The sequence below is a fragment of the Tamandua tetradactyla genome, chromosome 3 (genome assembly GCF_023851605.1).
Source record: "Tamandua tetradactyla isolate mTamTet1 chromosome 3, mTamTet1.pri, whole genome shotgun sequence".
NCBI lineage: Eukaryota > Metazoa > Chordata > Mammalia > Pilosa > Myrmecophagidae > Tamandua > Tamandua tetradactyla.
In genome coordinates, this window is record NC_135329.1 from 182,970,151 (window position 1) to 182,997,451 (window position 27,301).

General features: G+C 36.9%; 2 protein-coding genes across 9 annotated transcripts in view; one reads left to right on the plus strand and one right to left on the minus strand.

Moving 5' to 3' along the window:
- The window catches only part of CREB1 (cAMP responsive element binding protein 1), a 90,710-nt gene extending 81,015 nt beyond the window's left edge, over positions 1 to 9,695 (plus strand). For 6 of the 7 annotated variants that reach the window (XM_077154881.1, XM_077154880.1, XM_077154878.1 and 3 more), the window contains one exon: positions 1,437 to 9,695. In XM_077154881.1, the coding sequence (XP_077010996.1) occupies positions 1,437 to 1,581 (145 nt within the window). In that variant the 3' untranslated portion in view covers positions 1,582 to 9,695. The remainder of the gene's footprint in view (positions 1 to 1,436) is intronic. The other variant, XR_013173017.1, reaches the window with a different exon arrangement.
- On the minus strand, positions 2,372 to 27,298 carry METTL21A (methyltransferase 21A, HSPA lysine). Of its 2 annotated transcripts, none has more exons than XM_077154886.1 (4): positions 27,138 to 27,298; positions 26,132 to 26,481; positions 24,406 to 24,517; positions 2,372 to 13,857 (listed from the first exon to the last, which is right to left on the minus strand). In XM_077154886.1, exons 2-4 carry the CDS (start codon positions 26,357 to 26,359, stop codon positions 13,460 to 13,462), a joined length of 738 nt encoding a protein of 245 aa, XP_077011001.1. In that variant the 5' UTR covers positions 26,360 to 26,481; positions 27,138 to 27,298; the 3' UTR covers positions 2,372 to 13,459. The 2 variants fall into 2 exon arrangements, with proteins under 2 accessions (XP_077011001.1, XP_077011002.1); XM_077154887.1 differs by having other exon boundaries at positions 26,132 to 26,312; positions 27,138 to 27,297.
- Positions 27,299 to 27,301: the final 3 nt, after the last annotated feature.

Genomic DNA, 27,301 nt, shown 5'->3' on the forward strand with positions numbered 1-27,301 from the left:
AAGATCCTCTCTTTCTCTTCGACCTCTGACATTCTAACTAGTAAGTGCCTTGGAGAACGCCTATTTGGGTCTTTTCTCTTTGGGGTGCGCTGCACTTCTTGGATCTGTAATTTTAGGTCTTTCATAAAAGTTGGGAAATTTTCAGTGAAAATTTCTTCCATTAGTTTTTCTCCTCCTTTTCCCTTCTCTTCTCCTTCTGGGACACCCACAACACGTATATTTGTGCGCTTCATATTATCATTCAGTTCCCTGATCCTCTTCTCAAATGTTTCCATTCTTTTCCCTATAGTTTCTGTTTCTTTTTGGAATTCAGATGTTCCATCCTCCAGTTCACTAATTCTATCTTCTGTCTCTTTAAATCTACCATTGTAGGTATCCATTGTTTTTTCCATCTTTTCTACTTTGTCCTTCAATCCCATAAGTTCTGTGATTTGTTTTTTCAAACTTTCTATTTCTTCTTTTTGTTCAGCCCATGTCTTCTTCATGTCCTCCCTCAATTTATTGATTTGGTTTTTGAAGAGGTTTTCCATTTCTGTTCGTATATTCAGAATTAGTTGTCTCAGCTCCTGTATCTCATTTGAACTATTAGTTTGTTCCTTTGACTGGGCCATATCTTCAATTTTCCTAGCATGATCCGTTATTTTCTGCTGGTGTCTGGGCATTTAATCAGATTTCCCTGGATGTGGGACCCAGCAGGTTGAAAGATTTTCCTTTGAATTCTCTGGGCTCTGTTTTTCTTATCCTGCCCAGTATGTGGCGCTCGTCTGTCTGCGGGTCCCTCTAATTTATTTATTAATTAAAAAAATAAGAAACAAAATGAAACAATATACATAATCAGTAATTCACAATATCATCACCTAGTTGCATATTCATCATTTCTTAGAACATTTGCATTAATTCAGAAAAAGAAACAAAACCCACATAGAGTTTTAAAGAAGTTTAGTAATTTGGAATTAGCAGCTTGCTAAAAAATAAATTCATTTATTATTTTAAGTGTTGTGTTAGAGTTTCTTTATTGTCCTAAAATGACAAGTTTGTAACATATTTTCTAGTTAAAAAAAATGTTTTCATGAAATGTAAGCTTTATTCTTTTTAGTTGTTAATATGGATAGAAATCTACTTTTGTAGATTGGATACCGGACATTTTAATTAACAATGCAGGATCATGCAATTTTTAAGTGATTATTCAGCTTATTTAATTTTTATAGGATTTTCACTGTTTTATTTTTTGAGGGGGTTCACTTTTTAAAATCAAACTTCTGTCGTATACTTTTTTCTATTATACTGCTAGTAGTAACTCTGCATATTCTTTCAAATGTCTGATATATATGTAAAAATGTTTGAGTAAATTCTCTTTTAAAAATGTATTGTCCAACCCAAAATAAATGACACAGAAATAATATATGATGATATTTACTGTTCTTTTTTACTTGTAGGGAAGCAGCACGAGAGTGTCGTAGGAAGAAGAAGGAATATGTGAAATGTTTAGAAAACAGGGTGGCAGTTCTTGAAAACCAAAACAAGACACTGATTGAGGAGCTCAAAGCACTTAAGGACCTTTATTGCCACAAATCAGATTAATATGGGATTTAAATTTTCACCATTTAAGGTGGAAAAAGGACTGGCTTGGCCACAACCAGAAAGGCAAAATAAACATTTTATTTTCTAAAGATTTCTTTTTTTCTATGCGCAAAACTGCCTGAAAGCAACTACAGAATTTTGTTCATTTGTGCTTTTGCATTAAACTGTGAATGTTCCAATACCTGCCTCCACTTCTCCCCTCAAGAAGTTTTCAACGCCAGGAATCATGAAGAAACTTCTGCTTTTCAACCCCCACCCTCCTCAAGAAGTAATAATTTGTTTACTTGTAAATTAATAGGGGTGAATGAGAAACTGAAAATCTTTTTTAGAAATGATTTCAAGGTTTGTGCTGAGCTCCTTGATTGCCTTAGGGACAGAATTACCCTAGCCTCTTGAGCTGACGTAATGTGTGGGCCACATGCATAAAGTAAGTAAGGTGCAATGAAGAAGTGTTGATTGCCAAATTGACATTTTCACATTTTCATTGTGAATTATGTAAAATTGTTACATACCCTCTAAAAAAAAGTTTTGGTATGGTGTTGAAGAAATCAGGAATGAATTTGAAGTACTTTCTGTGTACATTCTCTTCCTCAAAACTGAAAATCTGTTGGTTTTTCAAAACATTTGGTATTAAACTACAGCTCTTCCACAGGTCAGTTATTGCTTCTTAATTCAGTTTTCTTATGTGTTCAACATTTTGAATACATTAAGAGAAGTAACCAACTGAATGAAAAGCTAGGTATTTAGATTTTTAATTAAACCAAAGTAAATAAAAGTACAAAGCTTTTGTTGTAGTTAATACTAAATACTTATAGAACGATGCTCATTAGTAAACCAACCCCTTATCTATATAAAGGTTTTTAAATAAATGTTTTTGTCCCTGCCTTCCAAAATATTTATATTGTTCCTCATTTACTAAAGAAGATATTTTTAATTTTACTGCCCCCTTTGTACTTACATTGTACCATCCCCAGGAAAGCCTTCAAGATGTTAAATGAAGCAAAATGGCATATTCATTTATGAAATACATTGTAAAAAATACTGATTTTAAATCTTTGCTGTGTTAACATAATTGAAGAGTATCTTGAGTGAAGTTTTTTAATGAAAGAAATTATAAGGGTAAGGTTCTAAAAAGTACAATGTTGTGTGTATTCAAGGAAACTAATTTTCTTTAGACCTATTTGAATGATTGCTGTACTACAATATTTCAATTATCAATCACGTAAAACTTTGTTATTGTTTTCCCCAAAAAAGGGTAGTTAAGCTTTAGCTTTCCAATATGCTATATAAACTTTGTCATTTTATAAAGGATATACATATTTATCTCCTGACTATAAACAGTTCTATATTTATGTATATCCATAGTATTTACAATACTTCATTTAATTATTAATGCTTATTTTACTAAGCCTGATAAATCTAAAAGTTACTCTTTAAAAGAAAATTAATAAGACTGAGGTGATTTTTAAAAATTGAAGGTTGACATAATGTTAGATTATAACTTTATTTAAGAAAGAAATTCCTTTTAAAAGAGTCAAGAAACTTGGAAAATTAATGTTTATTTATTGAGTCAGATTATTTAAGAAAACTAAGTTAACAGAATATGCAGATATGAATTGATTAATTGGTCCATTTTGAAAAGTAAGATTTTTAATTAATATTCATAAACAATATATTTTCGTTTGTAACAAACCATTGTCTTTTTTCAAGGATGAACAAAGTTTATGAAGGAGCATCATTCTAAGAATTAAGTGATATAGTCTTTATATTTGGACAATTGACCAGATTCGCAAGAAGGCTTTCAAACAACTGTAAAGTTTGATGTTTATCCTGCTGAGCTAACGGAAAGTTGTAGCATATAAGTTGTTTGTATCCCAGCATAGATATGTTATTTTTCAAAACTGGTTTACCAGAACCCAAGTGAAATCACAAATCTGTATGCAAATGTAAATTGCCTGCTGTTCAGAAAATTTTATCCTCTACTCTAAACTTGTCTGTTTTTTGGAAATTGAGGCTTTCCATTTAAATTAGGAAATGAGTTGGTGGTCCTCTTAGTCCCTGATAAATCAAGGCAGTCACATACATGATTAGTTGGTTGGATTCTTAAGTTCTAATGACCTGGTCCTTTATTCCTTGAGGATGATTACACTGGTTTAAAGTCAGTAACTTAGTGGCGAGGTAAAAAATATATTCTGTTGCTCAACCTGTTTTAGACCCTTGGATAGACTTGAAGATTTCAGTTTATAGAGATAGAAACCAAGCATTTTTTTTGTGCAGACTTGTTTTTTGTTTTAAAGAGATTTGGAAAAGGGGTTTGTTTTTTAAGCATGCAACTTTGAGAATCTTTATTAAGAAAATTATATAATTTTTAAAAAAATCTTGTAGCCAACAATGCGTGGCCACGTTACCAATAATAAACGTTTTTCTGTTCATATTGGCCAAAAGGGAATGAAAATGTCCTCATAGGAATCTGTACATATGCTACTGATTTGCTGTAGAAAATACAAGTTTGGTATCACTCACTTTGCAAATACAGGGCCATGTGGCACTTTTATCTATGGGACAGATTAACTCTAATGAAAACAAAGTGGGAAGGGGTTTATTTTTGATATATTACTCTTATGAGTTTTCAAGCTTTGATAGTATTTAACTGAAAAGTTGTTTAGAAAGGGCTAGATCCAATGTATTCATACTGTTAACAAATTAGATACAATTTTAAGTTCATTCGTTTTCAAATTCAAGTACCTTATTGGCATCCATAATCTTGTCATAGGTGCTGTTCATTGGGAAAAAATGGCATTTGTATAATATATGTGTACATATATATGTATATACACACACAGTATATAATCTGAAGCTCTGAGAGCTCTTACGCCAGGAATGCTGAGTATTATAGTATATTGAGGTCAGATGAAATTTTACATTTTTGTGTGCTCTATTGCATTACTTTTGGTAGTTTTTTGGACTGCATTACTCCAGCACTCATGATTGATTATTAACTTCTAATTTTCTTCCAAGTATTTTGCTTTGTTGTTAGTTTCTTTTGGCTTGATATTTTTAAATATGTTTCTAGTCACTTGAAAACTTACCCCCAAGAGTATTCAGTTTTTATACTTTGTCTCTGGCAGCTGTAACAGTGGTAAGAACATTTTGAATATAACTTATAAAAGGAACCACTGATTTTTTCAGCAATCATCCTGGGGGAGGGATTTTGTCAGAAAATGTGTTTTGATGGTAGGTCAGCAGCAGTGCTAGTGTCTGAAAGCACAATACCAGTCCGGCAGGCTGTCCCGATCAGAGATCATCTGGCTGAAGTTCATCTCTGTCTCTCAGGCCTAGTCCCTACTATCATTTTGACCATTTGGGTGATGTGTGGAATCATACAAAGGCTTAGGAAGAAATAAATTTGTTTTAAACAAAGATGCTTTATTTATTTGAACTGATTTCAACTAGATATCTTCTTTTCATATTTAATAAGTTCTTAACTCTGTAATCAGCTACAGACAGCTCTTAGCATGTATTAGTCTCTGCTTATTTTGAAGACCACCTTAAATAAGGTTAAAAGTTAAGATCTGAATTACAGTAAGTTTTAGAAACAGCGATTATACACCTTTTCTGTTATTTTCAAGAGCCTGCCTTTGTAGCCCTGAAAATTTGGTATATTGTTTCCCGTTGACCTAATTCAAAAGCTGTATATTGGGATTATATTACAAAACATTCTTTGTAAATGTTTGGTGTAACTTGGCACTTTTTTAAATGACCCAGTTTGGGTATTAGCAACTTGAGAAATTCCCTCATTAATTGTCAACTAACTTTCTGTGTCTTTCTCCACTATTCAAATCAGATGACTTTATGGAAGTTTTGCATTGATTAAAATATTTTAGCACCTAAAGGGAAACCTTGAAAAATAATTGTACAAGAGAAATGTCAGGAAATATATTTGACTTGCCCAATTAATTAAAAGTTGGGCTCAAACCCTATCTTATTTTCATCATAGATAAAGGTGGGAGGAAAAGTAGTTCAAATGAATGATATTTATAATTTTAAATGAGACTTTAGTCCTTACCCCAACATTAATACATCTGTAGGGTGCCAAGATACCCATGAATTTGTCCAGAATAGATTTCTAAAGGCTATCATCGTGGAGACCACATGTAACGCTTTGACTAAAATTTTCATTTTCAATTGGCCTTGTTAACATCAAAGAAATGCTGCCTAAATTTGACTGGTTTCAGATGAGGAGGGGTGAGAAGTGAGGATGCATATTAGCAAGCCTATAGGTGAAGAGTTGTGTGGGGTAAATTTATTCACTCAGTTGTACAAAGCACAAACAGAAGTTTTTGTTTGGTGACTTAGATACATCTTGAATATTTTAATGTTAATATTGTTGACTTTTTAAAATTGACTGCACAGTCACTGTATCTACTAGGAACTGGTTTCCTTGACTTTCTAGAATCAATGATTAGGAGGGGCACTTAACCTTGAGGGGTTTGAACATATCATGAAGCTGAGCCAGTATGGAAGAATTTCAAATAAATCAAACAGGGTGCTGAAATTCCATCTGTCTCATCCATTTATGATAAGTTCTTATTGATTAGTGAATGTAGCTTAAGCCTTTGTATGTGTCCTCCGGGAAAACTTAAGAGGGACCAGATAACATTTGAATGGAGGAATTATATTTCAGGTGTTTTAGCTTGAAATTTATTTTTTAAAAAAAGGAAAATTAAAAAAATAGAACAAAGCCTGTGAAGCAAGTTGATGTTATAAACAGGCAGAGTTGTTTAGCACAGAAAGAAAATATTGACTTGTCTGCATTCTGGTACTGTGGGTGCAGGTCCTAGCTGGGATACAACATGATATGTTTTGAACTGTTCTGCCAGCAAGGAAAAGGTAAATGAACAATCCTCAGGAAATGTCTGAAAAAGGTCAGACAGTAGGAATTTCAAATTTTACCTACTTTATAGAGGCATTTTTTTTAATACTTGCCCATAATAGAAATATGGCATTTCCAAGCTTCTATCCAACTGAAGAGCATCTCCGCTATTAGAGTAAATCTGAAATAGGTTTAAAATTGGAAGGGAAGAAGGAAAGTCCCTGCAGATAATGATCGTATGTTAGGAGGCCAAGAGAAATTATCTTTGTGTTGGGGGTGGGGGGGTTATTTTCTTATGTTTTTAAAATGGAATTGGTAAATGTTTCTTAGACATATTTTTATCCAGGTGCCACTCCAATTTGTGTATGTAATAAAATTATTTATATTAAAAGTGGGATATAACTTGTCAACATTTTTCAGTGAGTATAGATTTATTAGGGGTGGCAAAAGCAGAGTGCTAGTTAGCAGTTTTTCTGTGTAAAGTTGTCCCTGATTTGTCCACATGTCAACTGTCATTCCCCCAAAAGGAATTATTTTTAACCTAGATGTATCACTTGAGACTTTTTAGAAACAAAATAATCAGGGAAGTTTCTAGAGGGAAAGGTGTTTTGGTTTTTGGGTTCTTTCTGGAGGATTGGGGTAATTAATACCTCCTCCCAAAACTATCAGCACAAAACAGGGTATTGCTTTTAACTCTGATATTTCTATTGGAGTTGAATACTAAACTATATGAGGGAAATACATTTCTAATAAAATTCCCTACATTCTAGAAACATCCCTGTTTTAATTTTTTTACCTAAATCTTTTTTGTGCTTTATCTGTAAAGAGAAAATAAATGTACTGAGTTATAATGCATTTTATTAACACTATGTACATATTAGCTGCTTTGTGTTCGAAATGATAGCAGTTGCTTTGTATATTAAAGTGATCCTTGTGAATTTGTGAAATATGTCATAAAGTGCTTTTTCTTACTGTAATCTTTGTGGTATCAACTGTCATAATGCTCTTTTTACACAAACATTTATGTGCAGTCACATAAACATGCTTTTTAAAACTCTGTAAGTCTCTTTTTTGTGGATGGGCTCTCCTTATATTTTGTTTTTCAACAGAAGTGATACACTATATTTTTGTGGACTTGGGTTTGTTACTTTTGTTAAATGAGCACAAGTTATGTTAGAATACATCACAAGCTTGTCTTGCAAGCAACAGAAAACTCATTCAAGCAACAGGAGCAGTTGTTTTTAATTCATTTTCCTGTACATCCAAAATTTTAGTGCAAGATTTTGTTTTCTCCTTAAGATTGAATAGTGCCTATTTGAACATCTGGAGATGTTTACTGCCTTATTGAGACAACTGATAGGAGACATGACCAGGTGTCTCCAGTGTCATAAAATGCATGCATGCTTGCGTTGGAAGAGCAATATGAAAAGGTAACTCTCAGGTCCCCTTGCAAATCTAATATTCTATATCATACCAAAATTGGAAGGGAAAGGGAGGGGATGAGGAATTTTTTTCCTATACAATTGATTCAGTGTCTGAAAATAAGCAGATGCATTTATTCTTAGATTATTTTGTGATAATTGCCAAGATGTGTTTATTATGCTGGCTATATCTGCCATTGTATTAAAGAACTAAAGAGTTTCCTTCTTAATTTGTAATTTAGGGATTTTTGTTTTTTGAGGTAATACATTTGAAGAAAACAAAATAGAAAGGGGCAAAAGGTGAAAAGCAGTTTCTTGTGGCTCTTTGGTGATAATCTGTACTTACACATAAATGTCTAGTCTCACCACCTTCCCTATATCTTTTTTACACAAATGATGACTTATGAAAGTTCTGCACTTTGCTTTTTTCACTGATGTGCCTTGGAATTAGGTCTATTTCAGTATATGTACATCTGCCTCACTCTAATGTGTGCTGTATCCCATTATATGTAAGTCATAATTCATTTTACCAGTGCCTCTTCTGGACCTTTGAGCTATTTGAAACTTTTGATTCTTAACAGTCATACCCAAGCCTGTATAGTTATAAATAAGCTTGTATATCTCCAGCATAGGTATTGAGTGCAAATTCTGTTCTTTTTGAAGTACTGTTTTATTTGGAGGCTGTAACCTAAGCATTTTTAAGAATCTGCTAAATTAATAAAAATACCATGTTGGTTGGCTTGGGTTTTTTTAAACGTCAAATTTCACAATCTCTATTTTTTTTCCTAAGGAAGACTAAGAAATAGAAACAGCCTTACATTAATTAAGAACTTGGTAGGCCTTTTTCCCTCTTCAGTTACACAGTCTCCCTTCTAGTCTCCCTCAAACACTATTCTCAGCAAAGAAACTTAGTTTTACATATGCTACCTTTTCTGGTTGTAGAAAGAAAAGTGTAACATGATTTTAGAGCTGAAAGAGATTCAGAGATAGTAATCAAATCCTCACGTTTTAAGGTAAAAAAAAAAAAAAAAAGAGCTGAGGACTGCCCAGATTATATGCAGCTCACATCAGTGCTATGATGAGAACCCAAGTCTCCAATTTCCTAGAACAGGGCCCCTACTCGTAAATAACTAGCCTCGTTCCTGTAAAGAATTTTTAAATGATACTTCCCTCTAGGTAAATGTTCTGAGGAGCAGCAGGATTATGACTATTTCTCTGACCATAAAATAAAGGATGTGTATTCCGCCATTAAATTAGAGCCTTTATCTAGGATCATTTGCAATCCTGGATACATTATATAGTGATTTTTTTAAGTACTTAAGGTTTTATTTTTGTTTTGTTAAGAATGTAATAATTGGCAGAAAATGTGTCAGCTACTCAAACTAAAAGTACAGAGATTAAGTAGAATTGATTCTTGGAGGTGGATTTTTTTAGATAAATTCATGGTAACTTTGTTATTGATTGAGAATATACACTTATATTTTAATATTCCTGAGTGTATTTATCCCTACATACAGCAAAGAGAAATAAAACACACAAATTAGGTAATTTAATAAAGTGGCTAATCTGCAAAGGAGTCCATAATTTCATAAGTAAAAGTTTATTGAGCTCCCTTTATGAACAGAGCACTGTGTTAATTGAAATAAAAAAGAAATATATAAGCTTATATAAATTCTTGTCTTCCAAGAGCATAAACTGTATTTGGTAAAATAAAATATTCCAGATAATGTTATTACTATTAAATTCCACAGCTTCTGCATTGCTGCTATTATGTAACCTAGTCTTAAAGAATTGGTCATTAAAAATTTCACACTTGAAAACTTTGTGGGATTGTACTTGATTATTTCCAAGGACAAAACTAGCAATTCATATATAGCCTTGAAGATTACAAAATCATTAACTAAAATTCCAAGCATTTAACACAGGGAATTGCTCCCTTTTTTTTTTTTTTTTTTTTTTTTGCTGATTAAAGATTGATCCACTAATTACAAACCCATCAAATTTTGCTAATCCATACACTGACCTGTTTATTGCAATGAAATCTCCTGCCTAAGCAAGCACAATACTAGTGCAACCAAGGCTTATTTCACTCGCCTATATATTTTAAAAACTGATCAACATAGTATTTTTGGTATTTTTAGACCCGGGAAATTCTGATGAACTTTGTTATCTCCCCTTAATCCTTTTCACTGAAACTGGTTCATGTTAACAGTGAGGCATTTACAGAGGAACAACATCTATTTACTTTTAACCACACAATTTGCAAGGTACTAAAACATGCAAGCACACCACTTCAATAGCTACAATTTTTCCCATCCTCTTTTTCTTGAATGTGGTCACATTTCATTCTTTTTCCATGTGAGTATCCTGTTATTGCAATACCGTTTGTTGAATTTTTGTTCGGTTGGGTTTTTGTCTTGTTTTCTGGGGAAGTGTATGAGCCGGGAATCGAGCCCAGGTCTCCTGCCTGGCAGGCAACAGTTCTACCACTGAACTGCCCTCACATTCTCCATCCTCTCATTTTTATGTTATGTGGCTCTTTCTAGTCTCAAGATCTCTTGCCAAATTTTGGTTTTGGATTCTGCATCTGTATTTTCCAAAATGTTTTTGGTCATGTCTTTAATTTGAAAAATAAAGGCTCGTCAGTAACTGCAAACATTTTCTACAAGTAGTATATAATATCTTAACAATTTAGCCCTGATATCTTGTATTGTTTCAATGTAAAGGTTTGACATACTATTTAAATATGGCTATGTGGAAGATGGATAATCATTACTACTGGCCCAAAGCAGCTAATTCTAGATATTTGAGAGGGAAGGCATATGTTGTATGGATATATTAAGGTGAGTGCAAATTCTGAGGTAAAACAAACTTTTTTTTAACTCTTGTTTAAAACAAAAAATGACTCACGATACAGTTACATGAAAATTTTCCTAGCAGTTTTCATTCCACGTACTTGCACATATACATTTTGTGTGTAAAACATTCTGCTAGAGGAAAAAGCTCAAGAAATACGGCGTCTGCCCTTTCAATCTAGTGTTCAACTAAGAAAAAGTAACAATTTTGATGCATTAGAATTCCAACCCTTTTGTGTGAAAATAAATGTTCCATTAGTAACTATTTAAAAATGTTACCAGGGCTTCAGATAGTTCAATTGTGAACTAAAACAAGATGCCCTTTGAGGTAATCTATAAAGTACAACAGCATACTTTATAGTGGTAGTTCTAGACATTTTTATCATAGCATCTTCACAGCAGTATTTGATATTCATTGGGGAAAAGTTAGTGATACCCCTGGAATACTTAACAGCATAAATTTAAAGAAATTAAGAAATTTGAGAGTCAAGGCTTACTAAAGTAGGTTTTGACTAGGTTTCTATCTTTAACTTGTGGACAAAGCAAGCACACTTAAAATATGCATTTATAAGATATATGAAAAGTTTCAGCATAAGTGAAAAATGTCACAATTTCACTGACATTTGTAGTGGATACTGTGGTAGGCCATCCAGTTTCCGCCATTTCCCCAGTTCCTAGGAATGTTAGTGGCTGATGGCACTCAGCTGAGTGTCCAGTGATTGTCTTCAGCTCAAGGGATCTGCCAGCCCAAGGTTACCTCTTGCATCCAATGCCTAATCCACACAAGTATAAACACCTGCCCCCTTGCCTCATGAGGCAGCTCCAAAGAATTGGCTGAGAACTTACCTGACTGCATACCACCCAATTTCTCCTTTTTCCAATCCTGCTTCTTTCACTCCCTCAGCGGTACTGATTTTCCATTTAAACTTCTTGCAAACCTGATGTGAAACAACCTATATCTAAACCCCCAAAAAAGAAAAGTTGCTTTTCACTTATACAACCAAACTATTCCAGCTAAATTTTTTGTGCCTCTTCTATTTGAAGGACAGAGGGGAAAAAAATTATCTTCAACTTTTCTGATTCTTAGTTAATATTTTAGGAAAATGTAAAACATAACCCTATCACCCCACACCCAGGCCCTACATGCACCCATTTTAATATCCATCTCCAAAGTTCTGACCTTTAAGCAAAGAAGTTGAACTCTAGTATATTCATTTCAGTAACATACCAAACTTGGACTGGCTTTTCATTAGTGTTGGTATTACTACAGGGCTTTTATTTTACTTGTTTTAAAAGACCATGTTCATTCTACAGTTTTGGCATTTTATGGACTCAAACTATGACTATTTCCATTCCATGTGCATTTATCAGTATTGTTAGACTGGTATATTACAGAACACTCTATTTTTAATTCAACTTTATTAAAATAAAACCCCTATTTAAAATATATGTAGAAAGTAATACATCGGGTAATTTCACATCCAAGGTATTCATAAAAGGGTAAGAGTGAGAAAAAAGGTCTTGTTTCTGATGTTCTGCAAAGGAAATTTACCTCTAGTACCAAATGCCATATTGAAATTTCCTGTGATCTAGATTTGTTTAAGCTGTTGCCAGCTTTACACTGAAAAAAGCCAGGTATATGTGTATGTGACTTTATAAATTCTTTCAAAGATAATCATAAAACAATGTAGCAGCCATTTAACCAATGATCAATACCCTCTACTTGGAATGTATCTTTTCATTCAATAAATATTTGGGTAGCTGTGGTATATTAGGCAGAGGCAACAAAGAAAGGCAGAAGCATTCTCTGCCTTAAAGAAGCTTACAGTCTAGTAAAGAATATGGACATTGATTAAGTAATTACAAGTATGATACCGAAGGAACTTATCCTTGAGGAGCTAACTTTCACAGAGGGATAAGACTTTTTCATTTTCATTCTCTGTATTCTAAGAAAGCAGGAAAAGTCTAAAAAAAAAAACACACATACATGAGAAAGGGTAAAGCTGAAGGGAAAGCCACAGCTTTTGATTTGAAGAAATACCTATGCACAGCACATGCAGGTCCAAGATTTCATGTGTTTTCAAAAAGCACATAAAATTACATTTTTATTTATTCCTTTATTTCTATACGTAAATCTGAAAGTAAGCCAAGAAAATATAAGAGACTCTCCAGAAAGCTCTCATTCTAATCTCAAATAACCAAAAATATTCAAAGACTTAAATGGGCAGATGAAGATTTCAACAGCATCAACAGTTCAGGTGATCTATATTAAACCTTGTGTTTGATATGTGGAAAAAATAAGAAAACTGAGCTAAACATTATATATCTTAATGTTTTTTAATAATTTGCATGATTTAACCTTACCAAAATAATGCAGTTTTGAAGACACTATTATACTAGCCCTTCATCATATAATCAATGAAAACTTAAGAGGGAACAACAATGGGACAGAGAAACATCAACCAAAATCTCAGGCACTTTTCTTTAATATTCATTGAACTTCAAAGTGAGTAAAACATGACTAAAAAGCCACAGCTAATAGGACAAAGCACTGCTGTGTTATAAAACTGCATGTGTGCTCTAGTCTTTGAGAACTATTGGTCTGACTTTTAATAAAGCAAGCCATTTAATTAAATACGGCATATTCCCAGCCTATGACCTTAATTGACATACTCATTGACATTATATACTTTACTATTATATGTTATAAATTTATGAATTATAGCCAACTATAAGTCCTCCCTTTGGTTTTGTTTCTGTGCTTTGTAAATATGTACATCTTTTCCAGGGTCATAGTGTACCTTACTTACAGTAAATTGCCTCTCCAGCATTGCTAAGAAGTTGTTATCCCGTTCATAACGAATTCGACAAGCTAAAAGAATCACAGAGTGGTCGCTGCAGAGATGTTCCAGAGTTTGAAGAAGATCTGTAAATGTTTCTTCTAAATATATGATATCAGCTCCAAGTATCAGGTCAAATTCTCCAGGTGAAAAACTCCCCAAATTTTGTCCCCAAGTCAGCTCCTTAACAACAGCTTTGGGCTGGATATGGGGAGGTAAGTTGGTTTGAACGTTTGATTTAAGAAATTCTAATGCTACTTTTCGATCTGTGATAGTCACATGAGCACCTAGAATGTGGAACAAAGAGAAAGTAAGGTGCTCATCAGTACAAATCTAATCGACAGAGAGGAGATCAAGTTAAACAGGCGAGAGGGTCTCTACACATTCTACCCAATATACAGAATATCATATCCTTCATGGGTGGCTGCAATGCATCGGAACAGGTCCTTCTGCATGGCCTCTATGACACATCCGCTGTTTGCTGAAGGTGTACCAGAAATGCAGAGTCACCAAATGAAAATAATCTGATGCCTCTGAATTCCACAAGCAGAGCAATCTTACCCTCTACAGGGGTCTATCACTATACTTTCTTCATCAGATCAATGTCTTCAAGTCATCACAGGTCTCAGGGTAAAATGGCCTATGAAAAATCTGGGAACCAACTATTACAAAAATAAGATGAAAAGCAGGGAAAGGTTGCTCTCTGTCATTAAACCTTAAAAAAGAATCGAGAAATAGTAATTGGTGACTAGGAGATCCCAGTCCACCTGTCTTATGCTAGTATGAAGTAGCCCACCTATGTGTATTTATATAACATATTTACTCATTGAAAAATGGTAAACTTAGAAGTTATTAGGTTATATAAAAGGGCTGTACGTTGAAACACTAGATGATATTAAAGTGCTGAGATTTTATATGCAGTTTAGAACATTAATGAAGCGATATTTTATTAATCAACCTGCTTCTTGTGGGTTGTTTATGATGAAACTAAAAGATCTGATTTTTTAACCAACATGGCTGAGAGTAAGACAACTGGTAGTTAGTTATCCTTAAGGTGAAGGAACCACATAAGGTCATCCTTGAAATACCTCATCTACATTGCAGTAACAGTATAAGGGTAACCCTATTTAGTTTTGGTCCCACAAATTCTAAGTTCTACAATTATGTTTCCTTCTTTTCTAAAATTCTTTATTTGCATCCTTCCTCAGATTGTAATCACAATAGATAATTTCCCCACATGGGTTTCCACATCAGCTGTAATAAGCATCATTTCAGTGGCAGCTTACATTTATCATGATATCTAGCATTAGGACAGTATGGAATTCACTTCACCATGAACAGTCCAAAAATGATACTGATGAAAATGCTTAAGTTGTTGGATTTTACAAGCTTGGACCTACCATCCTGACCATTTCTTACTAGATGATGTGCTACTCATTGAGCAGAATTCAATGACAGTTTTTCTCTCTCCTGATAAAAAATTTCACAGGCAGTCTTGAAGTTTTCCTGGTTTGGATTAGAACTTTATTTGAGGATTTCTCACACCCTCAATACTGCAATAATGCAATAATGGATGGTCTAGTCTTTTGCACATCTCTCGATGTTCATTTTAATAGCTCTTAGATGTAGACTTCCTCTAATGCCTGTCTCCAAAATGTCTGAGGCTACTTCTAACTAGCTAGGAGTACACAGACGTCTAAATAGGATGTTAGTATCAGTTAGCCATTCCCCTGTGACATCCATCAATTCAACAAATATCATGAGTCACTCAAGTATTTGTCAGGCAGTATAGCAAGGGCAGAAGTGAGACCAGTGAGGAGGCCACCACAAAACATCAGGTGAAGGACATCAGTGGCTTGCAACTTGCTGCAACCACCCCTAGCCACCCTGCATAAGCCATCTCCCAAACACAACCCTCCCAGAAGTCAACCACTCACCTGACTTCATGGTAATTACTTGCTTACTATTCACTGGAATTTATCACTCCCTCACTATTCACTGGGATTTCAGCACCCAAATGACTATCCCTAAACATCAGGTTTTGCCTGCAGTTTTTTGTTTTGTTTTGGTTTTCGGGTACATAGGCAGGGAATGAACCTAGGTCTCCCACATGGTAGGCGAGTATTATACCACTGAACCACCCATGCAGTTTTGTTTTTTGTTTGTTTGGAGGAGGGAGGATGGTGAAGATGATGTCTTAAGATGATGTCTATCAGTTTCCCCACCATCTTTTCTTTCCTTGCAATTTAGGAAAAAAACAGATCATGTGTCCTGCAGTTTCCCAGTCTGGATTTTGCTAATTCCATCCTTGGTGTAGTTTAGCACATTCCTCAGTCCTCAGTATCCCTTATAAATTTGTTTGAGTTTGATTTTTTGAACAAAACTATTTCAGAGACGGTGGTGTTTTCTTCATCAACAGATATGTAATGTCTGTTAGGTTCTCTTTTTGTGATCGGAGCAGCCATTGATAGTAAATTCCTAGATCCTTAACTCATTAGATTCCTTCTGCGTCTATTTGTCCAGGAACTTCTATAAAGAAATGTTTCTCCCTCAATGACTACTAGGTTACTTATTTTGTATAGGAAAGGCAGGCTACACACTTTTCCTTTCTCCCTATTTATTTCTATCCAGATTCAAAATAAAAGTTGGTTTCTCAGCAGCCTCCAAAGTTGATTATGGTGGTTTGGAGCTATATACCCCAGGAAAACATGTTCTTAAACTTAATCCGCTCCTGTGAGTGTGAACCCTTGTAACAGGACTTTTTGTGAGGTTACTTCAGATAGGGTGTGGACCAGGAAGGGTCTTAATCCTCCTACTGAAGGCCTTATAGGAAAGTCAGAGAGAGAGAGAGAGAAAAGCCACAGAAAGAGCAACCAGAAGCTGAAAGTAAATGGAACCCAAAAGAAAAAAGAGAAGCCAGGGGAGGCTACCACATGCATTGCCATGTAACCAAGGATAACCAACAGTCAGCTTCACAACTGCAGTCTTCAGAAAGAAGGTATCCCCCTGATGACACCTTGATTTCAGACTTCTCCTGGCCTCAAAACTGAGCCAATAAATTCCCATTGTTTAAGCCAACCACTTCATTGCATGGTATTTCCTTTAGCAACAAGGAAACTAAATCAATGACCAATTTGTTTTCTTTTCTTTCTTGCATGATGAACTCATCAGTTAAATAGAGTTACCGTATTTCAATCCATGGTAGCTACTATCTTTATTGATGTCTTTAGCCAGTGGCCTTCTGGCACAACCAGAGTCATCCCTGATAGCGTCCTTGCTATCTGATGTGACAAGATATCTCAGGCTTTTCTTTTATATTTCCTACTATAGACCTAGAAACAGCCACTTAACAGGTTTTTATTATTATATTTTTAATATGGGAGAAATAATAGCAAGTTTGTATGCTGACGGGAATGATCAGGACAAAAGGGAAAAAGTGATGATGCAGTAACAGAAATGGTATACACAGAAAATCATGCAGTCAAGGGCAGTTACCTGCCCACTTCTGTTTACTGCTGTATCCACAGCACCTAGAACATGCTAGGTGCTCCTTGAATTCATGAATAAATTACTAAGATTTCAAACAATGAAAATGCCTTTAAAACCCTTTCAAAATCACTACCTGTTTTAATTTTAACCATTTCCATCTTAAAGAGATTAACTTTCTCTTAACTTAACATCAAAGCCTCTCCAGTCTACCCAATAAGGCTGAACTTAAATGCAAGGGAACAGACAGAAGTGACAGTAACTAGTAATTAGTGGGGTTATAACTAATAATTCCATACAATTATAAATAAGTTCTTGCATGAACTATTTCAAATTTGGTAATGGATAAAAAGTCAATAGTAGAGGGGTATAGGGGGAAAACTAAAATTGCATGCTGTGGTCAACAGTTAACAGGAAGACATCAACAGTACCATGGCATTAACAGGGGCACCTAATTGAGGGGGAGGGACAAGTGATAGGGATAATTTTGTTTTTTGGTTTTTTTTAAATATATATTTTTATTGAGAAATACCCACACATGTACAGTCCCAACCATATTATACAATCAGTGGCTCACAATATCACAGTTATATATTCTTCATGATGATAATTTTTAGAACATTTGCATCACTCCAGAAAAAGAAATAAAAAAAGAAAAAACTCACACATCCCATACCCCTTCCCTTCCCTCTCACTGACCCACAGTATTTCAATCTACCCAATTTTTACTCTTTATCTCCCCCAACTAGTTATTTATTTTTTTATCCTGGTTGGTTTTTTTTACTCATCTGTCCATACCCTGGACAAAAGGAACCTCAGACACAAGGTTTTCACAATCACAAAATCACATTGTAAAAGTTACATAGTTATACAGTCTTCTTCAAGAATCAAGGCTACAGCAACACAGTTTAACAGTTTCAGGTGCTTCCCTCTAGTTACTACAATACACTATAAACTAAAAAGGGACAGCTATATAATACGTAAGAATAACCTCAACAATAACCTCCCAACTCTTTTTGTAATCTCTCAATCACTGAGACTTTATTTTATCTCATTTCTCTCTTCTTCCTTTTGGTCAAGAAGGCTTTCTCATTCTGATGATGCCAGGTTGCCCAGCTCATCCCTGGGAGTCAGGGCCCACGTTGCCAGAGAGATTTACACTGCTGGGAGTTATGTCCCACATAGTGAGGAGGTCAGTGGCTTAGAGAGAGAGGCCACATCTGAGCAATAAAAGAGGGTCTCTGGGGTAACTCTTAGGTATAATTATCAGCAGGTTTAGCCTCTCAATAAGGGGTAGTTTTGATTTGATATTTGGTGAGGCTGTATTTGTCAGTTCTTTGTCTCTATGGCCCAGTGAAAATTCTCTAAAATTGAGAGTGCTGCTGATTGTACAATCAAGTGAAGATACTGTAAAACATGGTTTGTTTATTTTGGACATTATCCATGAGGTCTAATAGATGGAGAGAGCTAACAGGTACAGTGACTGAGCAGAATGGCGAACTGGGATACATTTATATGATGGAATATGGTAGAGTTACAAAAAGAAAGGACATCAAAAAGAAAAAAAAAAAAGGAAAGATGTTGAGAGACATGCAACAAACTGAATAAACCTTCCAGATAATGTGTTGTATAAAACAAGCCAGAAACAAAAGAATATGCTAAGGTCTCTTTCTGAAAATACTTATAAGAAAATTGGAGCCTAAACTGTAAGCCCTTACAGCAGCCACATTTCTAGATTCTGAGATACTGAGCTATATGTGTATCAGCTGGTATTTCTCTGGAACTCTGAGTAACCCTGGGACACTAAAACCCAGAAATGGACTGCTGCAGCCCTGAAAGTTAGCATAGCTATAAACAGTAACAGTTCAAGTAACTGAGAAAGAGATCAGGCCTCAATTAGAGATAAAAAAAGAAGGCAATTTGGCTAGGACTAAGGTAAATTAAAATACAGGGTAAAAGATGATAGTGTATGTACTCTAAACCTTCACCTACTATATAAGACCAAAAGCAGAGAGGTTTATTATGCCTAGAACCTAAATTTTCTGTAACACAATCTAAAACAACCTTTGTCTGGACAGTTCATTTAAACAACCCAATCTCCTGGAGTCCAGAACAGGAATGAGCCCTTGTAATTCTGTATGGCTTAATGTAATACTCAGATACATCTTGGACTATAGTAAATTCATAATTTAAAAAGTATTAGTAGATTAGTGAACGTATAGAGTAGACCACAGTTGTTTTAATTTGTACTTCTTTGATTATTAACGGGGTTATATGCCATCTTCATGTTTATCATCAGCTCTGCGGGTCTGACTCTATTGTGTACCCCAGAAAAGCCATCTCCTTGTTTCCATGGAGATGCGACCCACCCAACTGTAGGTGTTAATTTTTGATTAGATAGTTTCATGGGGATATGTCTCCACCCATTCAAGATGGGGTTGCTTACTCAAGCCCTTTATGAGGGAACTATTTTGGGAAAAGCTACAGAGCCACCAGAACTGATAGAGCCAACTGAACAGACACAGCCCCATGGAAGCCGCTGAAAAAATAAGGAGAGAAAGCTAGCAGACATCGCCACATGCCTTTCCAGCTAAGAGAGAAACTCTGAAAATCATTAGCCTTCTTGAACCAAGATATCTTTCCTCAGATGCTTTATTTGGACATTTTCACAGCCTTAGAACTGTAAACTTACAACTTAATAAATTCCCCTTTTTAAAAGCTGTTCAGTTTCAGATATGTTGCATTCTGGCAGCTTGCAAACTAATATATCAGCCCTTTTGTAAATCGTCTTTCTCTGCTATTTTACCCATTTTGCTTTTGAGGTCTTACCATTTTAGTGTTTGTATGAATTCTTTGCATATTAAAAATACTATTGTACTAAAAAAAAAAAAATTGGTAGAATCCCTTGAGGGTCCAAAGGGAAAAAATATATATATGGAACTATTAAACTTTCCCATCTGGGAAACCCCAGGTATCCTCTCAACAACTCAGGACTCCCAAGAAAATAGGCCAAGACTTGATTTTAAGGCTTGCTCTTATGAAACTTATTTCTGTAGTGGAACAGCTAAGACTACCTATGATGAAACCTGAAAGTTGCTTCCAAGAAACTTCTTTTGTTGCTCAAATGTGGCCTCTCTCTCTAAGGCCAACTCTGAAAGGAAAATCATCATCCTCCCCCGACATTGGTCATGACATACAGGGGTAAAGGTCTCTCTGGTAACATGGGACATGACTCCTAGGGATGAGTCTGGCCTTGGCATCAGGGGACAACACCTTCTTGACCAAAAGGGCAAAAGGAGGAGAGGAAGTGTAATAAAATAAGGCATCAGTGGCTCAGATAGATCAAATAGAGTCAAGAGGCTATTCTAGAAGCTACCTTTATTCAAGCTTCAGCTATATAGTGCTAATTGCCATGATTTACTAAACCAGTTAACTCCTGTTAACTCTTAAGAAGACCTAGGGCTCGAACTGAGACTTTTAAAAAATTTCATGCACTAAGTTTGCTTTCCTGGAACCTATCATTTCAAGAGGGTGGCTAGGCCAGATAAATCCTGAAACCCAAAGGAACCATCCTCTCTAAGATTATCAACTAATTACATCCCCCTATCCTTTAGTGCCAACACATCTTCTCAACATGAAAAAGGCAGAACAGGCATTGCCTAAGGAGCCTTATAGATTGGGAAAAGAATCAAAGGAGAAAGAAGAATTATAACAGAGAAAATACAATTTAACAAATGAGTATGACTGCTAATCACTATAATGAACTTTGAAAATTATTGCTTTTTCCTTCTTTTCTTTGTGTACATGCTGTATTTCACAATAAAAAACATTTTTAGAAAAAGGGAAAAAAAAAACTTCTCAAGCCTAATACTTTTGTTTTGGTATGCTATATGTCCAGGGTCACATTTCATTCTTTTTCCATATGAGTATCCCGTTACTGCAGCATAATGTGTTAAATTTTTGTTTGTTTTTCTTTCTTTGTTTTGCGCGTTTAGTTTTGGAAAGAGCGTGGGCCAGGACCCAGCCTGATAGTTTGTAGCCTTTACAAATAGTACATATGAGAATCATGTAGTAAGCACAGAAAAATGCTTATGATATACTAAATAAAACATCATCTATACGTGTATGTATACATAACTAAATGTACACATAACTATGGTTGCAAATATGAATGGGGAGAAAGAATGGAAGGAAACACACCCAAATGCTAATGATAATTACATTGCAGTGTCAGGACCAATTAGAATTATTGCTGGGGTTTTCTTTTCTGTTCTTTAGACTGCTTTTAGGTTTTGTTTTGATAAGAGAGTTATGTTTCATAACAGAAACAGTAATTTTCATGACTTTGAAATAGCCCTCAACCTAATTTGTTCATTGTTATCACAGAACAAGTTGAGGAGCTACTGCACGTAGCAGGCACTGTTTTATGGCGGACAACAGGCAGAATGAGCCACAATCCCAGTCCTCCACAGCCTCTGCCCACCACAAGTGACAAACACATGAAACAACTGCCTGGAATGAAATGTGATAAAGCTGAAATAGAGGTGGAGAGAATACCAAGTATCACGGGAAAAAGAAACAAGGTCATAGTGAATTCTGCTTTTGGTTCCCACAGGGCAGAAAAGCCTCAGAAGGGTAACAGTGAAACAATGAAGCAAGGCTGGGAAGCAGATCTTCCAGTCAAGAGAATACCATTTGCTGCTCTATTGTTCCAGCCCAAGAACAGAACCAACCAAGTCTTTTGTAGCAACATCTAATCAGTCCTTTACTCTGTAATAGTTTGTGAAACACTTATCCTGACTTTTCCAAACCCACAGATCTAGATTTTTAGATCAGAAATAGAAATACTCTGACTAGCAATGAACAGATGTTGAGCATTCACTTTGTACCTTCCAATGAACAGACAGAATTCTGTCCATGATCGCGTTTGATCTTCATTGCGGGGTGAATACTATTATTATCCCCATTTTAAGATGAAAAAAATTGAAGATTAGAGGTTAATTAATTTGCCTAAGTTTACACAGCTAGTAAGAGTTAAAAAAGATATCAAAGACAAATATAACTCTAAACCTATGCACTTTTTTAAAACATTTTTTTATTGTGGAATATAATATATTTACCAAAAAGCAATAAAATTTTGATGTGCATTAGAGCAACTAGTTATAGAACAGATTTCAGAGTTTGGTATGGGTTACAGTTCCACAATTTCAGGTTTCTCCTTCTAGCTGCTCTAAGACATTGGAGAATTAAAAGAAATATCAATAAAATGATTCAGCAGTCAAACTTATTTCTTAAATCCTCTCTTCTCTGTTATAATGCCTCCTTCTACTTTGATCCTTCTCCCAATCTTTAGGGATATGTGGGCTATGCCCATTCTAACTTTTTCATGTTGAAAAGGGCTATTGATAATATAGGATAGGGTATGGAACCAGTTGATGTTCTTGGAGAGGCTGGCCCCTCTGGATTTCAGGACTTATCTTGCCTAGGTACCATCTGGAGGTCGTAGGTTTCTAGAAAGTAATCTTAGAGCATAAAAGACTTTGCATATAAGGTTTTGGCTAGGGTTGGCAAACCATGGTAATTAGCAGTATCTAGCTGAAGCTTGCATAAGAGCAGCCTCCAGAATAACCTCTCCACTCTACTTGAACTCTCTTAGCCACTGATACCTTATTTTGTTACAATTCTTTAGCCCCTTTTGGTCAGGAAGGCATTGTCAATCCCATGGCACGAGGGCTAGGCTCATCCTTAGAAGTCATGTCCCACGTTGCCAGGGAAACTGTTACCCATGGATGTCATGTCCCACATTGGGGCAGAGGGTAATGATTTTCCTTGCTGTGTTGGACTTAGAGTAACCTTATTCACTTTTATCATACTAATACATCACTGTACCTGTCAATAATGTTTTGCATGAACCCTTGTCCTCAGCAAGAAACAGAAGAAACCTAATTTTCCCTTCAATTAACTCTCCTCATATCTATAGAGAGGGTAGATGGTGTCATGCAAAGAAAATAACTTGGGCTGCTGGGACTGGGAAGCCTGGTTTTGAGTCCCTGCTTTCCACTGATCAGGATTTCAGAAAGTGGTTTATCTCTGGAAACCCCAGTTTCATTTGAACAATGAAAATTTAAAATAATACCTACCTTACAAGGGAATGTTGTCAGGCTAGTCTAAGGAGAGCAAAAGGCAGTGTATCAGCAAGGGCCTCATCAATGACTAAAAGTGCTGTGGTTTTAGACAGACACCTGATCAATTTATATATATTTTTAACCATCACTTCTGCCCACACCCTACACCAAGCTTTGGGAAGCAACAGTTAACAGAAAAGAGAGTCTTAGAAGACAAATGAGCACCTGAAAAAAAAAAAAAAACCAGCAGAACGCAAGATGGGCCTTAAGGAATTTTCAAGTACCTACAGAAAATGTGTTGAGCTAAAAATACTCTGGAATCCTAGACGGCTGCTATCAGAGATGGCATCATCACAATCTGGGAGCCTCATCACAACCTGGGAGCCTGTTAGAAAGGCAAACTCCCAGGCCCCACACTAGACCCTCACTGAATCAGAAACTGCATTAGAACCAGAGCCCCAGCTGATTCATATGCATGTTAAAGTTTGAGAAGCACAACTAGTAATGTTAGTGATACACTAAAGTGATAGCAATGAATGTTATACATGGCATCTTAAACCTGACCTATCCTCATCATTGGCTAGCCTGGGCAGTGTGGGCGAGAAGTTGTAGAAAGAAGTCAACATGAATAAGAAAATTAATAAGCTTTAAAATGCTCCAAGACTAAATTAATGTCTGTATAACAAACAAAGGAATGACCAACGTTGATAATGATTCAGAACTGTATACTATTAACATAATTTTTTAATATAAGATGTCAGTACAAACTGTAGTGGGGCTTACCTCCCTAGAAGAGAAAAACCAGCAAAGTTTCCTCAGATATGAAGGGAAGAGACTATCTGCTTTACCTACCTCACAGGGTTAAATTTGATGATGTCCAGGAAAGCATCTTAAACTGTAAAAATCTATATACATAGGTAAGATTATTCTCCCTAAAGTCCAAATCACCTTAAGATCGTATTATTGGCCCCAGAGAACTGAAAGGGGCTAAAGAATCTCCCATGATAGTATAGTAAGATAGTAGAGAGAGAAAGTAAATATATTAGCCTGTTAACCTGGCAGAAATTAAGAACACCAGCAATTGGCCCACAACTCATAAGTAGAGGGGAAAGAAAATCACCCAATAAGGGGAAAACCATTGGTGGGTTTTGTGCTAAGAAAACAGCCAATGCACCTTTCGATAAGTTCTGCTTAATAAAGAGGGAGCCAATGCATCACACTCACCCAGCAGAGCCGCCACTATGCCCACCAGCCCTGTGCCGGCGCCCAGCTCCACAGCAGAGCAGCCCCTGAGCTCCACAGCTCCCATCTCCAGGTATGTGGAAAGAACAACAGCCTGAGGCAAAACACAAGTGAAATTATGATTAAGCTTGGCAAGTTCTTCAGGAGCTGCAGGGTTTCAGGTAGGCTACACACTGGCACGCACACACACATACCCTACACCCTCTCCCACTGCAAGTTTCAATTCTCAATTTAAGAACCCACACACAGGAACTTAGCTGCTGCCATGAAGTGACCTTCAAATGCAAGCAGAGGCACACTGCCCCACAGCACAGCTTCCCCAAGCCCCACCTAAGTGCCTCATGGGGTTGACAGTGGTCAATGATACTGCCCAACCCGAGAGAGGGTTCTGCTTGAATCCGGGAGTTTAATTTCTTACTGACATAGTTCTTTTACATCTGTGGCTTATGAAACTATTCTGGAAGAACTGACATGAACAATCTGTGATTTTGCTTAAGGGAATGTCCAGCTCCTAAACCAAATTCTAACCAAGGATAGCAAGGCCCCCTCCTTGGCCAGAGAAAACTAGCAGAGCTCCACCCAAGACTCCCTGAACTGGGTTCCCTCGCCCTGCTCACCTGTGACTCAGAACAGTCACTGCCCCATAGGGGCCCTCACCATATATTCTGGGCAGAAAGTAAGTTTTGCCAAAGTTTTGGATACTTTGGATATGTGAGTTAGCATTCACTTATGATTCTATAAAAGAATTGTATACTACTAACATAATTTGGTTTTCAGGGCCTCTTATTATTCCAATGGGGATAAATTATAATTAGCAATTCCTTTTCTTGGCGAGGCGAGGCTTCCCATCCTCACGATTTATCTTTATTACTCATTCTGTGAATAGCTTTAATGTAGTTACAGGGGTACTACTGGATTCGAATATAGTAACATTTTTTATTCCTAAATGTTTACCTAACATTCCTAACACAATGTTAAGAATGTAAAACTATATATATATATGCCAACCATTTAATAAATATTAATTAAACTCCTACTGAATCCCAGGTGCCGGCTGGATGCTGAGGGCACAAGGATAAATAAGATAGTGGCTGCCCTCAAGTGGTTAACAGAACAGAGCTGAGAGAGGATGAAAAGCAATTATAATTTTTGCAATGGTCACAACTATAGAAAACCTAAAAAAAAAAAAAAAAAAGTAGTCTCCTTTTGGGGGGTTGTTATTTCATTATATTCTTCATGTAATATTTTTAAAAGGCTAACTTAATAGATGTCAAGAGTAGTTGAGGCCATTGGCTTTCCTCTCAGGCCCCCCCCCCCCCCTCATCTGCTGGGTAACTCCTGGCAAGTCATATAACCACCCGAAGCTTTCCCTCACCCTTAACATGCAGTCTGTGGTGAGGAGACAAGAGGAGTGGCTGCTAACGGGTATGGGTTCTTTTCGTGGGGGGGGGGGGGACATTTTAGAACATTTAGAAAATGTTCTAAAGTTGATTGTAGTAAGATAAAATTAAAAACAACGAATTCTAAAAAGAAAAAAACTTGATTATAGTGAGGGTAGAACAATTCAGTGAATATACTAAAATCCAGTGAATTGTGCTCTTTAAACAGGTGAACTGTGTGACAAGTGAATTATCTCAATAAAGCTGTTATTTTTAAACATGCCGTTTATCGACCAGCGGACGTTTTCGGAAGCCGGGGGACTACTTACTGCGTCCCAAACCACTGCAGCGACTCCCAGCTGCCTCCAGTCCTGCCGAATCTGGATCGTGCGGTTTGCAAAAGAGAAGGTGGCAAGAGGCTTGTGGAATTTCTGCAACCCAATTCCTGCGGCCTCCTCATAGGGAACCAGGGCCATTTTGCCCGCACCCAGCTCTCTGCTCCCCTCAAATCTGTCGTGCAAAAGAATCCTGGGTGACGCTCTGGTCAGAAAATGCATTATTTCTTAAGTAAAAAGCTCCAAATGCTTTTTAAGATCATTTTCTAAGTTCAAAAGAAGGTTTGTTTCTGATTCCCTCTGCAAATGGTATGGGAAGTGAGCTTTAGCTCTGAATTCAAGATCTGCTTGGAGAAAAAGAGACAGAACGTCACGACTCCCACGGGATGCCCTACCCATTCCATGGTTAGCACAGGATCAAGCCGGAGTGGAATAACCGTACGCAGAACCTAGGTGAGGGCCACGGGTCCCCGCGCCATCAGAAAAAAGCAACGCCTTCTAAACTGCCCCGACCCGCCGCCGGAAGGCTGGTTTGGTTTGGTGACAAAAAGGGACCCAAACTTGCACTTGGACTCGGTGCTAACATTTTTATTATCCTGCCAGCCGGATACATATGGACAACGCTGTTCCATCTCCTCAAGACTGGGAGTGAAAGACTTTGGGGGATTCCACGAGGACAGCGGAGCATCCAGTCCGGGCGATTTGGGCGTCCGCGGCTCGAAGGCCTCCCAGGAGTCCCCCGAAACTCGGCCCAGCTCCTCTAAATGGTGGATGGACAGGCCCTTCCGTCCCGCGGGCTCCAGAGCTCCGGAAGCGGGCATGGGGATTATAGGGAGTGGGGGTTCACGGGGCCTTTCGGGGCCCGCCGACCGCTTGGGGTACACCCCGCCCCGGGAGGGCCAAGAACTTCCCCTGCCGAGTGCCGAGGACGCCCCCAGGCTGCCCCGAAGCGGGGTCCGCGGTACACCCGGGCCTGAGGCGCAGCCTCGCCGCTACTTACGACTCCGGAGGCGGCCTCGCGTGGCGCGCGCTTCGCCTTCCCCGCCCGGAGGTTGGTGGCGGAAATAACCGGATTTAAAGAGCCAGAGAGCCGGGAGGCGGGCACGGCGGGAGTCGGAGCTAGGAGGGCGGAGGCAGGCGGAGGCGGGCGGCCCCGGGCCGGGA

Bases quoted from the DNA above. Each gene is read 5' to 3' on its own strand.
- METTL21A (XM_077154886.1), bottom strand. From the start codon at position 26,359: ATGCATTTTCTGACCAGAGCGTCACCCAGGATTCTTTTGCACGACAGA. The intron at 24,518-26,131 runs GTAAGTAGTCCC...GTTTTGCCTCAG, and splicing joins CTGCAGTGGTTTGGGACGCA to GCTGTTGTTCTTTCCACATA. The intron at 13,858-24,405 runs GTGAGTGTGATG...TCCACATTCTAG, and splicing joins CATAGTGGCGGCTCTGCTGG to GTGCTCATGTGACTATCACA.